The sequence below is a fragment of the Babylonia areolata genome, chromosome 1 (genome assembly GCF_041734735.1).
Source record: "Babylonia areolata isolate BAREFJ2019XMU chromosome 1, ASM4173473v1, whole genome shotgun sequence".
NCBI classification, from domain to species: Eukaryota; Metazoa; Mollusca; class Gastropoda; order Neogastropoda; family Buccinidae; genus Babylonia; species Babylonia areolata.
In genome coordinates, this window is record NC_134876.1 from 59,153,218 (window position 1) to 59,170,717 (window position 17,500).

A 17,500-nucleotide genomic window follows, 5' to 3' on the forward strand; every position below is an offset into this window, starting at 1 on the left:
CATTAGTAGTATTGGTGGTTGTGGCAGTATAGTCATATCTCATGATACAGGTGGACCAGGCAATGGCACCCTAGCCCTTCCCAGGCACACATCGCCACACACTGTTGGTCATCTCCACTCTCTGGACACTCCAGTCTCCCCTCGATGTCACCTCTGACCCCCTCAGCGACCCTGACCTTTCACCAAAGCCACACGAAGGTCAACTGTCAAGGTTGGCAAGCGGACCACTCACCGTTGAGGTTGCGGAAGGCGAATGAATGACGTTACGAAACTGTTTTATTTACTTCAGAAATAAAAAAGAAAAAATGAAAGAAAGGATAAAAAAGATTATCTGTGTGTGTGTGTGTGTGTGTGTGTGTCTGTCTCTCTCTCTTTCTCTCCGTGCATAATCGTGAATGAATGTGAGTGTGGGTGGGTGTCGGTGTGTATGAGGGAGTATGGTGGTCAACCAGTAAATGACACTCCTCAGATGGCAGGACTTAAAAATAACTTTGACACAGCCCCCCCCCCCTCCCCACTTCAGTTCTACTCAAGACAGGAGGAGGAATGATTTTCCAGTACGTAATTTACAAAAGATAGACTAAATGTGTAGTAAAGTTGTGTGTAAGCACTGAAATGAGATTGGAGGGAGGGGGCATTATGGTTAAGACGCTTATCTGCCAAAGCAGTGTTCGTGAGGGTCTGGATTCGATTCCCGCTCTCGCCACACATGTTTGAATGGAAAATCAAACTGAGCTTCTAGTCTCGTTCTAGTCGGATCAGACGATATCCTGAGGTCCCATGTGCAGCACGCACATCGCGCACTGAAAAAGAACCCACGGCAACAAAAGTGCTGTCGTCTGGCAAATTATGAAGAAATCAACTCTGATACCCCCCCACCCCCACCCTCCCATATATATATGTCAGGCCTTGAGTGCATATATATATATATATATATATATATGAGAGGGGGGTATGTATATATATATGCGCTCAAGGCCTGACTAAGCACGTTGGGTTATGCTGCTGGTCAGGCATCTGCCTAGCAAATGTGGTGTAGCTTATATCGATTTGTCGAACGCAGTGACGCCTCATTGAGAAACTGAAACTGACATTGTTTTTCCATCAAAGTTTTGTTGTTGTTGTTGTTGTTTTCTTTTGTTTTCTTTTCTTTCTTTCTTTTTCCGAAGCACAAACGACCCTTTGATAAATCAGCGTTGATAAAAGTCATCAAAGATCAAAGCTATATTTTGTTTTGTTTCGTTTTGATCCTCCCTGCCATTGTCATAATTGTTATGCTCTGGCCAAAGAAATTAAAATCTGAAAACCAAGGTGCTACAGAGGAAATACAGGAGAAGGAAAATGATATTGCACTCGTCATTCTCCAGTCAAAAAAATTCAAGGGGTGGGGGGTGGGAAGGGGGGCCAGGGGGTGGGGAGGGGGGGCGGGGGGGGGGGGGGGGGAGCAGCAGAATGACAGAGAAACAGACTGTGGACATCATGGTGGGATCGTTTTATTGTGGCCCTGACATTTGTCATGAATGTTGTTATTCAATGGTTGATACAGGTATACATAGACAGATACACACTTACGCACATATATGCACGCGCGCGTTTTAACAATAAATACACAAGTAAATTCGAACGTACACGACCGCAAACTTTATTTATATTTTTAATTTTTTTATTCCCATTGGAGAGTTTGCAGCGAAAACACATGAAACACCAAAATCATGCTTTGTTGATTTTTTTTTTCTGGAACACACACGCAATCACCACTGCAATGCACGCACACACACACACACACACACACACACACACACAGAGAAGCGCGCGCAAACGCACACTGATTTTGCTTTTCCATATATATTATATTTGTTTAATGGATGATGTTTAACCGTATGGCGAACAAATTATACGCCTTTCGGAATGTTAATTTCATTCATAAGGCTTTATTGCAGGACATGCAAACAGAAAAGTAATATTAAACGACGACCAAGACAGAAATGTTTACTAACAATGCCTTACGAACACACAAATGCTTTCGAGACTGATAACGCATTTATTTGAAAGCAATATGCAGGACAAAGGAAACAAAATCACAATTTTTTTCTCCAAATGTACAATGACTGTACCAAAAAAACAAAAAACAAACCGCATAGGGTTTTGAAACAAGGTCAGCTAACAATGACGCGAAAGCTAAATGAATGACACAACAATTAATTGACCCCACTTTACTTGTCTATCTATCTATATATCTATCTGTCTGTCTGTCTGTCTATCTAACTATCTATCTATCGATCTATCTACGATATTGACATAAACGCTAAGTGAACAAACACTGCTTACCAAGCCTTCTTTCTTACATTCCTTCCTTCGTTCCCTTCCTTCCTTCTGTTTTTCATTTATACACCCAAACGTCTGACTTCAACTGAAAATGTCTTTCTTGCCGTCCTTCCTGATTCATTCCTTCTTTCCTTCTTCCTTTCCTAATCCCCTCTTTTTTCTTTCCTTACTTCTTTCTTTCTTGTCCCTTCTTTTGTTGTTATTGTTGCTCTTCGTCTGCTTGTTTCCCTGCCCCCCCCCCACCCCCCTCTCTCTCTCCCCCTCTCTCTATCCTATTTTTTCTTCTATTTTTTCTCCTTCTTTTTAATTTTTATTTTTTTATTATTTTTATTTTTTTATTATCATTTTCATTGATGGCTTGATGCAAAAAAACAATTGTTGCTTATTCAATTTGCCACCATGAAATAAAATCTTGACTTGACTTGACTTGACTTGACTTTCCGGATCCCCCCTTCCTGCTTTCTTTTCATACTTCCTTCATTCTTTTTCAGTTCATAGTACCTTCTTTCTTTCTGTACTTCTTTCTTTCTTTCTTTACATCCATCTCTACATTTTCCCTTCCTTCTACAACAAGGAAGCCTAGCTTCTGCTTAAGTATTTCTTGCCGTCCCCCTTCCCCCCCCCACCCCCTCCCCCAGAAATCCTTTCATTCTTCCTTTCTTTCTTATTCGTTCTTTCTTTCTTTCACTCCTGGAAAGTCTGGCATCTGCTGACGGGGTCTACAGAGAAGTTTCAGTCACGGGGTCCTGCTGCCATCTGAACCGGAACAGATGGATTCTGCCACCGTCATCAGACACGTACACAGAGCTGTCGGTTGCCACAGCAACGGCCCTGGGCTGAGAACAGCCGGCCTTGCCCTTGGGCAGGATGAGGGTGTGTAGACAGCGGCCCTGATTGGTCAGCAAGGAGAGGGCGGGGCTCTGGTCCACCAATGCGATGACGTTGGAGTGGCACGTGACACCCATCACCTTGCCTGTGACACGACGTTTAAGGTCATTTGTACAATGGGGTGGAAAAACGTTTAACCACATCATAACCACTCATATCTAACTGGGGGTGTTAGTGTCTAGTATATGACCACCTGGACCGCTGCTGACGAATTATCTCGTCAGAGAAGTGCTGTCACCTCACTGAAATAAGACAGAGCTTACAGGCCAGGATGTCAGTTAAGGGCTGTCACCTCACTGAATAAGACAGAGCTTACAGGTCACGATGTCAGTTACCTTTCTGTATCAATTTTGGGCTTCTTCCTTCATTTATCAATTCATTGATTTACTTACTTTTCTGTTTATTTCACTTTATTTTACTTCATTTTCCCCTCAAGGCCTGACTAAGTGCGATGGGCTACGCTGATGGTCAGGCATCTGCTGAGCAGAAGCGGTGTCGTGTACTTGGATTTGTCCGAACGCAGTGACGCCTCCTTGAGTAACTGAACTGAACCTCTTGGGATCATATGACATTAGATAATCAGAATCAGTTGTGTCATTGAAAAGCCATACAAAAAGTTGGGAATCTGATGTCAATCAATCAAGCATAGGCAAGCAATGGGTTAAAACTGAAGCGCGAACGAACGACTTGAAGTTTATTTGTTTAGTTCATCCCATCCGTTTACCGAAGTTTAACGTCTCATGGAACTTACACGCACATTAATGTATGCATGTGTGTGCTATTATATTCACTATAAGTGCACACCTATTTCACCATCAAACCTAGATTAGAAAAAGGGCTGAGGATTGAAATTAATCTTAGAGCCCACAACAACAATTCTAACAAACACTTACCTCGTTTTTTTCAGGAGGGCACTGTTGCAAATAATACCTACACATGATGAAATTGTTTAGAATTAGATTTTGGACATATTCGCGTGAGTTAGTAAGACTCTTCCTTCCCTAAGACTGCTCCTAAAATAATGATGATGATGATAATAATAATCATAATCATAGCATCGATGAAGAATACTTAAGTGGCACGCTGAAACCCACGACGATTTGTGTCACATTTCACATCGACTGCAAAGAATACATTGATGAATAATCTTTGAAGGTTCATAGTCAGAAAAAAGTACACATCTGTCTTCATCAGAACTCTGAGGACGTAGCAAACGGTACGTTCTATGAATACATGTATATTTACCTGTGTGGTTAGCACAAACCAACAGCATCGGCCTGGGGTTGTGTTCCTTTACAGAGCAAGTGTTGATCTTTTTGTGTGAGTTTGTTTCTTCTTCTTCTCCTTCTCCTTCTTCTTCTTCCTTCCTTTCTTCCTTTCTTTCTCTATTAAGACATCTTGCTATAGCGCGTATTCTTGAAGCTCTCTGTGCTGACATCTTTTTCTTCCTCCTCCTGCTGCTGCTTCTGTTGCTTCTCCTCCTCCTCCTATTCCTCCTCCTCCTTCTTCTCGGGGCACCGCACGGAAGACCTGTTCACCAGATTCCTCCAAGTTGGTCAGTTGTGTTTACTTTCTCAAAACAAAGCCCTGGCTTTGAAGACACAAGCCAGTCATAAATCCACTCGGCACATTAATTAAGCTGCCTGTCCCTCAGTCTCCCACACACCTACACGGTGTGTGAAGATGGAAGACACTGTGCCTCTGCACGTTAAGTTCTGCCTGTCCCTCACTCTCCCACACACCACCTATCTGGTGTGTGAAGATGGAAGACATTGTGCCTCTGCACGTCAAGTTCTACCTGTCCCTCACTCTCCCATACACCACCTATCTGGAGTGTGAAGATGGAAGACATTGTGCCTCTGCACGTTAAGTTCTGCCTGTCCCTAACTCTCCCACACACCACCTATCTGGAGTGTGAAGATGGAAGACATTGTGCCTCTGCACGTTAAGTTTTGCCTGTCCCTCACTCTCCCATACACCACCTATCTGGAGTGTGAAGATGGAAGACATTGTGCCTCTGCACGTCAAGTTTTGCCTGTCCCTAACTCTCCCACACACCACCTATCTGGAGTGTGAAGATGGAAGACATTGTGCCTCTGCACATTAAGTTCTGCCTGTTCATCACCTCTCCCATACACCACCTACCGGAAGTGTGAAAATGGAAGACGTTGTGCCCCGTGTCGGACGTGATGCAGGTGGCCTGGCAGGAGGTGGGGTTGGTGAGGACGATGTGGGTGTCTGTGGTGACGGCCATGTACAAGGGGGTGCTCACCTGGCTGCTGTAGCGGACCACGCACTGCACGCTGTCTCCGCTCATCTGCTGACACAGTCCGCTGGTGTCATCATCATTATAACAACGATGACGATGTGACGATGATGATGATGATGATGATTGATTGATTGATGATGATGAAGATGCTGCTGCTGCTGATAATAATGATAATAATGGTGATGATGATAATAATGATGATAATAGTAATAATAACAATGACGATGATAATAATGATAAAAACATGATAATAAACATATTACTACCACTACTACTACAACTGCTCTGCTACTACTACTACTGTTAAGAAAAAGAAGAAGAATGTGGAGCGGTGGCCTATTGGTCATGCTCCCGTCTAGGAAGCAAATGTCCAAGGGTTCGAGTCCCACATACTACGGATGGGGATTTTTACCCCCCTCGCTCCCACCCTGCCCACCCCAGCACTAGACCTTGAGTGCTGATCTGGTTGCTAGTCATTCGGAAGAGATGATAAATTGATGTACCGTGTGCAGCATGCACTTAGTGCACGTACAAAAACAACTACTCACGGCAACAACAAGGTTATCCTTGTTAAAAATTCTGTAGAAAAATTCATTTTGATACTTACACAAATGCACTTGCAGACCGGGAAAAAAAGAAGAATAAAAAGATTTTATATATATATATATATATATATATGTATGTATGTATGTATCGGGGTTACCAAGATTCGAACCCCGGACCCTCAGATTGAAAGTCCAACACTTTAGCCACTCGGCTATTGCGCCAACAGCGCTTAACGGGATTCTGTCCCAGCACCGAAGTGCCCGACTTGCCTGCAGAATGAGGACACTGCCTGGTTCCCCGTGGGGGCAGGTGGTCACTGCCAGACGGTCCTCCCCCAGGCTGCCCACTGCCCACGCCGGCTCCTGCAGAGTTATGGTGCTGGACAGCACCAGGTGATTCATGGCCATCACCAGCAGCAGTTGTCGTTCTTTGGGCACCGTCACGGCCACCAGGTGTCCCTCCACGATGCACAGGCCGTACGGCGGATGTGGGAGCACCAGACGTTTGCAGTGGAGCTTTGTATCTGGAGGGGGAGGGGGGAGGGGGAGGAAACATCAAAAGGAATGAGGGTGTGATGTTGTGAGGTAAAAAAAATGTATGTTGCCAGTATCCAAAATGAAGAAACTCTAGTTCTTGTAGATCGATTTTCTATTCTTTATTTCAATACGAGACTAAGGACAGATTGGTATTCTTGTATGATCTGCTTCCACGACGGATCCTCTCCACCCCCTTGCCCCCCCCCCTGTCCCCCCCCTCCCCCCCCCCCCGACTCCCCCACTCCCCCCCCCCCTTTTTTTTTTGACCGAGGGACATAAAACATTCAGTCATCAATACTTCTCGAAAGGCTTTACAGTTTAGCGGGTCACTGATTTCTGATGATCACTATTAACTGCATTAAAGAAAAAACAAAACAACAAAAAAACAACAACAATAAAACAGCTACACAATTTCTCGCTCTGTCCTTTATCTGGCTAGACTTTCACAACTGGTTTAACCCCTTGACTGCTGCTGACAAGTATGCTCGTCAGCGGTGACCGGCTGTCGTCTCACCACGATGAATATTCAGATTACAGGTCAGGGTACCAGTCATCATTCTTTATTCAAATTTCATTCTTTTTTTTTCTTTTTTTCCCCTTTGATCTGCAAAATCAATGACATCATTGACATGTACACAAAATGCAGGAAATGCCGTTAAAGGGCGTTGCCACACTGACATCGTTTCACCAAGATTCAGCGGTCAAGGGGTTAAATGTGTCCTGAATGTGTGCCAGCGTGTGTAGGTCCCTGTTACATAACACACACACACGTCACCCCACTCACCATGAGGTCCAGTCTTAAAATAGCGCTTCACACAACGGTTGGCGGTATCCGTGGCAACCAGCCAGCCGTTGCTAAGCACCACCATGTCACGGATGAGCGGTTCCGCTCTGTCGCCCTTGACCTTGGCAGGGAAGCTGGAGGCGTGGTGACAGGTCACGCCCCTGTGTCCCGACAGAAGGTCAGGAGTGGACAGGCTGCAGGAAGGGGATGTGGCGTCGTCCGTGGAAGGGCCAGCTTCTGTGGATTCTGGGAAACATCGGCAGTTTCGGTTTCAGTTTCAAGGTGGGTGTCAAAGCATATGGACCGATATACGCTACACCACATTTGTTAAACACACACACACACACACACACACACACACACACACACAAAGTGAGCAGAAGCTTGACTGCAAACAAACACAACACGCTGGATAGTCCTCGAGACCCGCTACTAAAGGCATATAGGTAGGAATGCTTAAAAGATTATCATAGAAATGAAATGAAATGGGTAAACAAAATAAATAAATAAATTTTTACATTAAAGTATCATAGAAATGAAAGATTCAAAGGAGGCAAGTAACTGAAATAAAATACGAAATAAAATACGGAAGTACCAAGCGCTATACGTGTTATTGTTTTTGTTGTTCGTTTTTTTCTCTCTTTTTCTTCTTCTTTTTTTCCGTTGGTGGTGACGTTGCAAGGGGAGCAGCGCTTTGATTACACGAATTGGCTTGAGGCAGACCGAGATCTGGTCGCGATACACATACATAAAGACATAGGGAGAACACTGAGATACGGACAAACAGACAGTCACACAGAGAGAAAGGGACATCAGACATAAGAGATAGAGACAGAGACAGACAGAGAGACAGAGAGAGACAGAGACAAAGAGGCATACATAGACAGGGAGAGACAGACATGGTGAGACTGACAGTGAGAGAAAGACGGAGACACACAGAGACATAGACACAGGGTGAAACAGAGAGAGAGACACAGGGACAGAGACAGACAGGGGGAGACAGAGACGACAGGGAGAGGCAGAGAGTCATCTCACCAGACTCCTGAGTAACCTCAGGGAGGGAGGACTCAGGGAGGGGGAGTGGGGACTCATGGAGGAGGTGCTCAGAGAGTGGGGGAGCGCTGGGCTGGCTAGGACTTCGGGTTTCGAGGTGAAGGACCGGGCCCTCTTCAAGCTGACAACACGACGTACTGCTGTCTGACGTCACTGCTGACGTCACGACGGGTGACGGAATGGGGCTCGTGTTTGACTGCAAGGTTCAGTTTCAAGGGAGGTGTCATAAGGTGCGGACTTGTCCGTGATACACGCTACACCACATCAGAGTACACACACACGCACACACACTCACACACACGCACGCACGCACACACGCACACACACTAACACACACACGCGCACGCACACACGCACACACACTCACACACACATACGCACGAACACACACACACACAAAGCACATTCTCGAGCAACAACTCATGCAAGGGCACGCGACCGTTACACACACGCGCAATCATTTCAGATCTTTTTAAACATAAAACGCCAGATAAGATACTATAATATCGTTCCCGGTGGATATAAGCAAATCACATCTAAAGCGACATGGATTAATTATGAACATATTTGGGCTTGAATATACTTCATCCTTAAGTCATGCAGAGCAGGTGCAAGAAAACACAAACGAATTAATTTCATCTTCCTTGCTGTCATTACATAAAACGTCATAGCGTTGCATCAACTCTTCTAGAAGCCTGGACAGCCTTACCTGGACAGTGGCGTAGTGATGATACGTCCCCACCAGCACTGCTGACCTGAGGTCAGCGGAGGACGCCGGCACGAAGGTGCCCATGTCCATGTCCTCCTCCTCCTCACTGTCCCCCGCAGTCGTCCTCACAGCTTCCGTCACCGATACGTATCTCTGCTTCAGACACTGCGCCTGGCCAAAGCAGTGATGGGGTTGATCGGCGTCATAGTTATAAAACAACGCTCAACTTACATCACAGATTGACATGAGCTTACAGCCGGGCCAGCAGCAGAGTGAGCGCTGTATACAAACGGTTTCTCAATTGCAGTGGGAAATCATTTACAGCTTGGTCTTTCGTGAAGGACCATGACTCTGAAACTAGGAGGCAAAATTGCACTGGCTCTTAGTGCTGCAGCCTTGGGGGCTAGTTGGCCTTCGGGAATCATCCGAACGCGCCAACTGTCCTAAAACCCTCTTAGCCGAGAGAGTGGGGGTGTAGCTTAGGCAAGACACTCTCCACTGTAATCAAATTCTAAACCAGACAGTCGGGACAGCAGTTGTCTGTTCTGATGGTCATGGTCGGACACAATTGACTGTCATTCATACATAATACTATGTGGAGTGATGGCCTAGGAAGCGAGAGAATCTGAGCGCATTGGTTCGAATCACGGCTCAGCCGCCGATATTTTCTCCCTCTCCACTAGACCTTGAGTTGTGGTCTGGACGCTAGTCATTCGGATGAGACGATAAACCGAGGTCCCGTGTGCAGCATGCACTTAGCGCACGTAAAAGAACCCACGGCAACAAAAGGGTTGTTCCTGGCAAAATTCTGTAGAAAAATCCACTTCGATTGGAAAAACAAATAAAACTGCACGCAGGAAAAAACACAAAACAAAAAAAAAGAAGAAAAAAAGGGTGGCGCTGTAGTATAGCGACGCACTCTCCCTGGGGAGAGCAGCCCGAATTTCACACAGAGAAATCTGTTGTGATAAAAAGAAATACAAATACAAATACAACTACATACAAAAATAGTTATAAGATTTAAAGTAAACAGTTGAAAGGTCCCATAGCTTCTGTACGACCAACGGGGCAGTACATCCGCATCCACTGTGTCTAAAGCTCGCCATCGGAAGACGCGCGAGGCCCCAGTTCTCCCTTTCCGCCGTTTTAACTCACTCAGTACGGCCAGTCCTCTCTGCTCCTCTACACAGACCCCTCGGATGTCCAGTGGGTGTCTGAATGACCCAACCTTTAGCTTCCGTCGTCAGAATTGTGGTATTCTTTGTCAACATTTACGTCTTCAGTATAAGAGCCTTCCGCTTGCAATATTTTGATGATGGTAATTGGGGTGAAACGCTGTTAACGTCGTCTCTTTCGCCGTTCGTATGGAAAGAGTTAACCTTCCCCAACCGAAGTCACGTGCCCGTTCACACCTGGGTGGAGTGAGGAAAATCGGAGTTAAAGTGTCTTCCCCAAGGACACACCACAGGGGCTCGAACTCTGATCACTGGTGAACACTGGATGAGATGCCCAGGGCCTAACTGATTCTGCCACGGCGACTTAAAAAAGGGGATGGTGGTGGTGGTGGTGGTGGTGGTGGTGGGGAGGTGGGGGGGGTTAGGAAATCTCAGCATTTTACTAACATATGTTGATATATTATTTACATTTGTCTGTGACATTTCCTTGATATCATGTTCAGTGTTTGAATACATGGTTCTGGTTTGAAAGATCAGTGCACATTCTGTATTTCCATTAGCAAGCAGATTCTCTCTCTCTCTCTCTCTCTTGCTGACATCCCCCCCCTTCTGTCTGTCTATGTATCTCTTTCTCTCTTTAGAAGGCCCTCTTTCTGTCTCCCAAAATTGTTTTTTTTGCCCAATGAGTCTGCTGTAATCATTTTGTGATTATACAACATAGAAATCCTAACCTATTTCAGTCTAATAAAAATGAATGAAGAGACAGAATTTTTAAGCCTACAAACTGATATCTTAGCTCCAAACCTGACTCCCATCCTCACCCATGCACCCGATGTTGGTGTGTGTGTGTGTGTGTGTGTGTGTGTGTGTGCGTGCGTGCGTGAGCGTGCGTCTGTATGTGTCCGTGTGTGTGTACGTGTCTGTGTGTGTATTGAATAATTGTACTTGGTTTATATTGCTGCACAACTATGTTGTAGTTTCTCATTATGAGACAACAAAGTTATTTTATCACCTACCCAGCCCCCCTTCCCTCCCATTTTCTAATATTCAGGTTGAACGGACGTTAGTTTGTTGTTATTGCTGCTGCTGCTGCTGTTGTTGTTGGATATATATGGATCGGTCCGTACGCTTTGATACCCCCTTAAAACTGAAACCTGAAAAAATGGGAAAGAAAGAAAGGAAGAAAGACAGAAACTCCTCCTCCCAACCTGACGAAGCAGGTCCAGGTCAGTGTCAGTCACACAGTGTTCCAGGGCGGTCTTCAGAGCCTTGACGTCCTGCAGGGCCCGGGAGTTGGCCGTCTGCCTCTGCCGGTGCTGCTTCAGGAGCCCCTCCACCTCCTCCTCCATCGCCTGCCTCACGCGCTGTTCCTGGGCCCTCACCACCTGGTGGTCAGATTCAATGGTTAGAGCGCTGGATATAGGCCAAAGACCTGGAACATGCTCCCTGGTAACCTCCGTCATTCTGATTCCCTCGCATCTTTTAAATCTCGTCTCAAAACTCACCTTTTCCCTCAGCAATAAGTTCAATTGTGGCAGGTCCACTTTCTTTGCGATAGCTGTGCTTGACTATGTGTGTATACATAATTATGTATGTGTACATAACTACATGCATGTATATGAATGTGTATTGTGTGTGTGTGTTTATGTAAGTTTGTGCCTGCATATGTGTGCGTATGTGTTGAGGGTAGCTGTTAGATACACATGTATGTTAAAATGTATGTATGCAGTGTGTGTGTGTGTGTGTGTGTGTGTGTGTGTGTGTGTGTGTGTGTGTGTGTGTGTGTAGTCACATTTTGGTGTGTGTATGTAACATTGATATAATGTGTTATGTTACCAAGCGTTTTTGTAAAGCACCTAGAGCAAATTTCTGGATAGTATGCTAAATAAGTATCCATTATTATTATCATTATTAATATTATTATTATTATCATATACTTCTCACCCGAGTTTACTCAGTGAGTTCAAACCAGGCATCACGAAAAACACACAAAAATCATCACGAATGCACACAAACCAACACAGAAAACACATCCAGCAATAAAATCACTGCAAGCATATGTAGATGGAAAAGTTTCAGTGAGAAAAGTACAGTTTTAAAATATATGTTTTGAGCGCTTTTTTGAATGTGGGTGTTAGGGTGTAACGGAGGTGTGAAGGTAGTGAATTCCACTGTTTGGGTGCAACAACAGAAAAGGAACGTTCACCGTAAGTTTTTGTATGAATCTTTGGAATAATTAGTGTGCTCTCGTCATTTGAAGAACGGAGTTGTTGGATGGTCAATAGACAGAAAAAAAATCTGAAAGATAGACAGGACAAGAATCAGAGAAGAAATTATGACAAAAGACTGAGAGTTTGTATTGTATTCGTGCTTGAACGGGGAGCCAGTGAAGGGAAGCGTAGTAGCGGAGTGATGTGTTGACGTTTCTTAGTTTGTGAATTTTTTTCTGATCTCCCAGGTCAACACATGTGCAGACCTTGTCAGCGCCTGAACCCTTTCCGTGTGTATATACGCATGCAGAAGATCAAGCACACATGTTAAAGATCCTGTAATTAAAGACTACCTTCTGTTCTGCCACATGAAGAATAACTACCATCGGACACCCGTCCGGAACAACTTGACCTTAAGGGTGTAATGCCAACAGGTCTTTAAACTCAACACTACATGACCTGAGATCCATGTCAGCGATCGGTGGGTTATTGAAACAAGAACAAACCCAAGATGCTTACAATGGCGGGATCAAGAAACAAAACGGTCATGCGATGTTACATGTCGGTGTAAGTATGTGTGTGAGCGTGACTGAAACCTGATTGAATGACACAGGAAACGAATGATGAGCGACCCCAATGGCAGCTGTCAGTCGGCTCTACCCACGTAGGCATGCCGCCAGTTGTGTGTGCAAATGACTCCGTGTTTGTAAAGCGCTTAGAGCTTGGTCTCTGACCAAGGATGGGCGCTGTATAAGTATCCGTATCATCATCATCATCATCATCATCATTATCATCATCCATCATCACCGTCACCATCGTCGTCGTCGTCATCATCATTACCATCATCACCACCACCACCATCACCATAAGCATCATCATAATCATCATCATCACTATCACCACCACCACCATCATCACCATCATTACCATCATCACCACCATCACCATCATCGTCGTCATCGTCATCAGCATCATCATCATCATCATTATCATCATCAACACATTCATTATCATCATCATCGTCATCGTCATCATCGTCATCACCACCACCATCATCATCGTCACCACCTGGATGGCCTTGTTGGCGGCCTGCGTGATGTGGCTGTTGGCTGCCTGGCACCGTGCCTGCAGGGAAAGCTGCAAGGTGGAGGTCATCTCGTGTCGACCCTCCAAGCGGCTCAGGTCATTGTTGAGGTGAGGCAGCCAGTCCAGCATCTGCTGCCGCTGCTCTGGCCCTGCCTCGCTCACCTTCTGCACCTGGCGGGGTTGATTGATTGACTGATGGATTGATTGATTATCTATATGATAATGAAATTGACTGATTGATTGATTATTTTTTATGATTTTTTAAAAATATTATCAGTATTACTTTTGTTAACGTCATCAAATGAAATTATACATAAACAGATTATAATAATAACAAATGAATACCAAACACAACAAAACATGTATTGAATAGAAACAAGGCAAACCAAGGAATTAAAAAAAGTCACAACAACAAAAATTGTCACAACATGAGCAAATAAAATCAGATCAAATGCATTATATGAAAAACGTGTCTCATAATCTGAAAAGGGATGATGCAAAGAATCATCAAAATATGAAAACCATTCTCATCCAAGCAAAGTGTATTCATACCAATGTTACAAAATAAGAAGTAGGTTCTGGTTCGTCTTCTACTCTGCAGTAGCAGCAGATATTTTAATTATTTTGATAGCACATTATCGGGTGGAGATTTCTTGTGTACTCTTCATTTACACCTGACAGGTACACACAATTTTACTTACTTCCTATTTGCACATGTTATATATCATCAATTCATAAATGTCTTCACACTTGGTCCTGGTAGGTGTACCTGTATTATGTGGTCCTCAAGTGTACCTGTCTGACATAGTATTGTGTTTGCTTTCGGTGCAGGAATGAATGACTGGTTGGTTTGAACGTGTCGAGCTCTGCAGTTGGAAGGTAACTGTGAGCACACAAACTTCATGTGATATATATATCTATTACCCTGGAACACTCAGCATGCTTGGCCACAGAGCAGGCCACCACAGACGAAGGATGCACAGCTCCAGCACAGCACCTCAGGGGCACTGTTGCACGTGCAGCTCGTGAGGCTGCTAGACTCCGCTGTAGTGCTGGAACCGCCATGGTCTGTGGGTGTGGTGGGGGAGGAGGAGGGTGGGTGTTGGGATTCTTCTTGTTGGTTGATGGCCTCCAGCATGTTTGAGAGAACGAAGTTGTCCTTCAACTGATCGACAGACAACAGGGACGGGTTCCATAAGGCGATCTTTGCAGAGCTAAGTTTGCTTAGAGTTAAGACGTTCCTAAGTATATGGAATTTACCGTAGAGTTGGGAACATTCTTGACGACAAGCAAACTTAGTGCTGCTGAACCCAAGCCAGGACAGGAATTTGTATCAGGTTTTCCAATTGTTGTTCTGTTCATCTATAACTGTGTTGTGTTAATCTTTGTATCAGATTGCTTTGTATCAGATTTTCTGCTTGTCCTGTTGGCAAAAAGAACTTTACAAACCAACTAGACATCAGAGAGAGATGGACAGATGGAGGAAGAGAGACAGGAAACGAGAAAGGCATGCAAGGAGAAAGAGAGACAGAGAGAGACGGTTCTCAGTTTCAGTTTCAGTTTCAAGGCAACGTCAAAGCGTGCGGGCTGATCCATACGCGCTACTCCAGATCTGTTCTTAGGGGAAAGAAAAACAAAACAAAAAACAGAAAAAAGAGCAGATGACTGACCTACACGTAAGCCCCGCACACTGGTCAAGCCTCGACAGCGTAGCAAATGTTTTGTATGTATGGAACATTGATTGAATAAATAAACAGATGAACAAATAAATAGATAGATAGATAGATAGATAGATAGATAGATAGATAGATACGAAACGAATGTTTATTTCACGAACTTAGTGGAATAAGTATTGTTGTTTTTGTGTGTGTGTGTTTTTTGGGTTTTTTTAAATTTTTTTAAACACCCAGCCAAAAGATAAATAGATACGAAACGAAACGAAGCGATTGTTTATTTCACGAGCTTAGTGGAATAAGCATTGCTTTTTTTGTTGTTGTTGTTGTTGTTGTTGCTTTTTTTTTTACATCCAGCCTGTAGACAGATAGATACGAAACGAAACGAACTTTTATTTCACGAGGGTAGTGGAGTAAGCACAGCTGCTTTTTTGCGTATATATATCCAGCCGATAGATAGATAGATAGATATATAGATAAACGGATGAAATCATGAATGAACGAATGAATGAATGAATGAATGAATGAATGAATGAATGAATTAACAAGCAAACAAACAAACAAACTAACATCAACCAACTCACCTGGTCGGGCCACGTCTCGAACGCTTTGGAGGGTTTCGCCACGGGCACGTGCTGCCTGCACGTGGGGCAGGGGAACCCCCCTTTCCTCCTGAAGGACGCGTGCCTCGAGCCCCCGCTGCCCACGGTGGTTGCGAGGTAGGACCTGAGGCAGTGGTGGCAGAAGGTGTGCACGCAGGGCAGGATCTTGGGCCTCCGGAAGGGCTCCATGCAGATGCTGCAGGTCAGGAAGTTCTCGATGTGCTGTCTGGTGGTGGTGGAAGGACCTCCTCCGCCTGCGGAGGCTGCGGCCATGGTGTTGGTGTTGTTGGTGGTGGTGTTGTTGTTGTTGTTGGTGGTGGTGGTGGGGTGTTGAGGGTGTTGTCGTTGATGGTCGTGGTGAGGGTGTTGTTGTTGTTGTTGGTGTGGTGGTGGTAGTGGTGTTGTTATCGGTGGTGGTGGTGGTGGTAGTGGTGTTGTTATCGGTGGTGGTGGTGGTGTTTGTGTTCTTGCTGGTGGTGATGGTGGTGGTGTTATCGGTGGTGGTGGTGGTGTTTGTGTTTTTGTTAGTGGGGGTGTTTGTGTTCTTGTTGGTGTTGTTGTTGTTGTTGTTGTTTGTTGTGGTGGTGTTGGTGTTGGTGGTAGTGTCGTTGGTGTTGTTGTTGGTGGTGGTGTTTTTGGTGTTGATGGTAGTGTCGTTGGTGTTGTTGTTGTTGTTGTTGGTGGTGGTGGTGGTGGTGGTGGTGAGGGTGTTGATTTTGTTTTGGTGTTGTCGTTGTTGTTGTTGGTGCTGCAGCTTTTGTTGTGTTGGTGTAGTTGTTGTTTTTGTTGTTGTTGGTGGTGGTGGTGGTGTCGCTGGTGGTGGTGATTGTGTTGTTGCTGTTGGTGGTGGTGGTGCAGCTGTTGTTGTGTTGGTGTAGCTGTTGTTGTTGTTGTTGTTGGTGGTGGTGGTGGTGGTGGTGGTGTCGCTGGTGGTGGTGATGGTGGTGATTGTGTTGTTGTTGTTGTTGTTGGTGGTGGTGGTGGTGGTGGTGGTGCAGCTGTTGTTGTTGTTGGTGGTGGTGGTGGTGGTGGTGTTGGTAGTGGTGGTGTTGGTGATGGTGTTGTTGTTGTTGTTGTTGATGGCGGTGAGGGTGTTGTTGTTTTTGTTTTGGTGTTGTTGTTGGTGGTGGTGGTGGTGTTGGTAGCTGCTGCAGCTGTTGTTGTTATTGTTGTTGTTGTTGTTGTTTTTGGTGGTGGTGGTGGTGGTAGAGGAGTTGTTGTTGTTGTTGTTGGTGGTGGTGGTGGTGGTGTTGGTGTTGGTGGTTGTGGTGGTTGTAGAGGTGTTGTTGCTGTTGTTGTTGTTGGTGGTGGTGGTGGTGTTGGTGTTGGTGGTGGTGCTTGTGTTGTTGTTGGTGCTGGTGGTGCTGCTGTTGCTGTTGTTGTTGTGACGAACGTCCAGACTTGTTGTTGGTGTGTTATTGTTTTTGTTGTTGTTGTTTTTGCTGTTGTGGTTGGTGTTTTTATTGGCGGTGTTGGTTTTTTGCTTTTGTAAAGTGCTTTCGTTGCCGGTATTTTATACTGATTCAACCTGGAACATTAATTTCATTCCAGATCACAAAATTTAAATAAACATTATCTAAATAAATCATCAAAACATAAGCGCAGACACACACACACACACACACACACACACACACACACACA

The 17,500-nt window shown here is 44.9% G+C and overlaps 1 protein-coding gene across 1 annotated transcript; it reads right to left on the reverse strand.

Annotated features, from left to right (window-relative positions):
* Nucleotides 1-1,634: 1,634 nt before the first annotated feature.
* On the reverse strand, nucleotides 1,635-15,975 carry LOC143284740 (uncharacterized). The gene is made up of 10 exons (XM_076591703.1): nucleotides 15,839-15,975; nucleotides 14,506-14,746; nucleotides 13,564-13,752; nucleotides 11,494-11,670; nucleotides 9,111-9,281; nucleotides 8,384-8,597; nucleotides 7,349-7,594; nucleotides 6,298-6,551; nucleotides 5,359-5,530; nucleotides 1,635-3,298 (listed from the first exon to the last, which is right to left on the reverse strand). The coding sequence occupies exons 2-10, from the start codon at nucleotides 14,644-14,646 to the stop codon at nucleotides 3,045-3,047; spliced, it is 1,818 nt and encodes a 605-aa protein (XP_076447818.1). The 5' UTR covers nucleotides 14,647-14,746; nucleotides 15,839-15,975; the 3' UTR covers nucleotides 1,635-3,044.
* Nucleotides 15,976-17,500: the final 1,525 nt, after the last annotated feature.

What these genes read in the sequence shown, in the direction of transcription:
- LOC143284740 (XM_076591703.1), bottom strand. Translation starts at nt 14,646, where the DNA reads ATGGCGGTTCCAGCACTACAGCGGAGTCTAGCAGCCTCACGAGCTGCA. An exon ending in AGCATGCTGAGTGTTCCAGG is followed by an intron (nt 13,753 to 14,505) that starts GTAATAGATATA and finishes CAACCCCGCCAG; the next exon opens with GTGCAGAAGGTGAGCGAGGC. An exon ending in GCAGTGTCCTCATTCTGCAG is followed by an intron (nt 5,531 to 6,297) that starts GCAAGTCGGGCA and finishes CTGTGTCAGCAG; the next exon opens with ATGAGCGGAGACAGCGTGCA.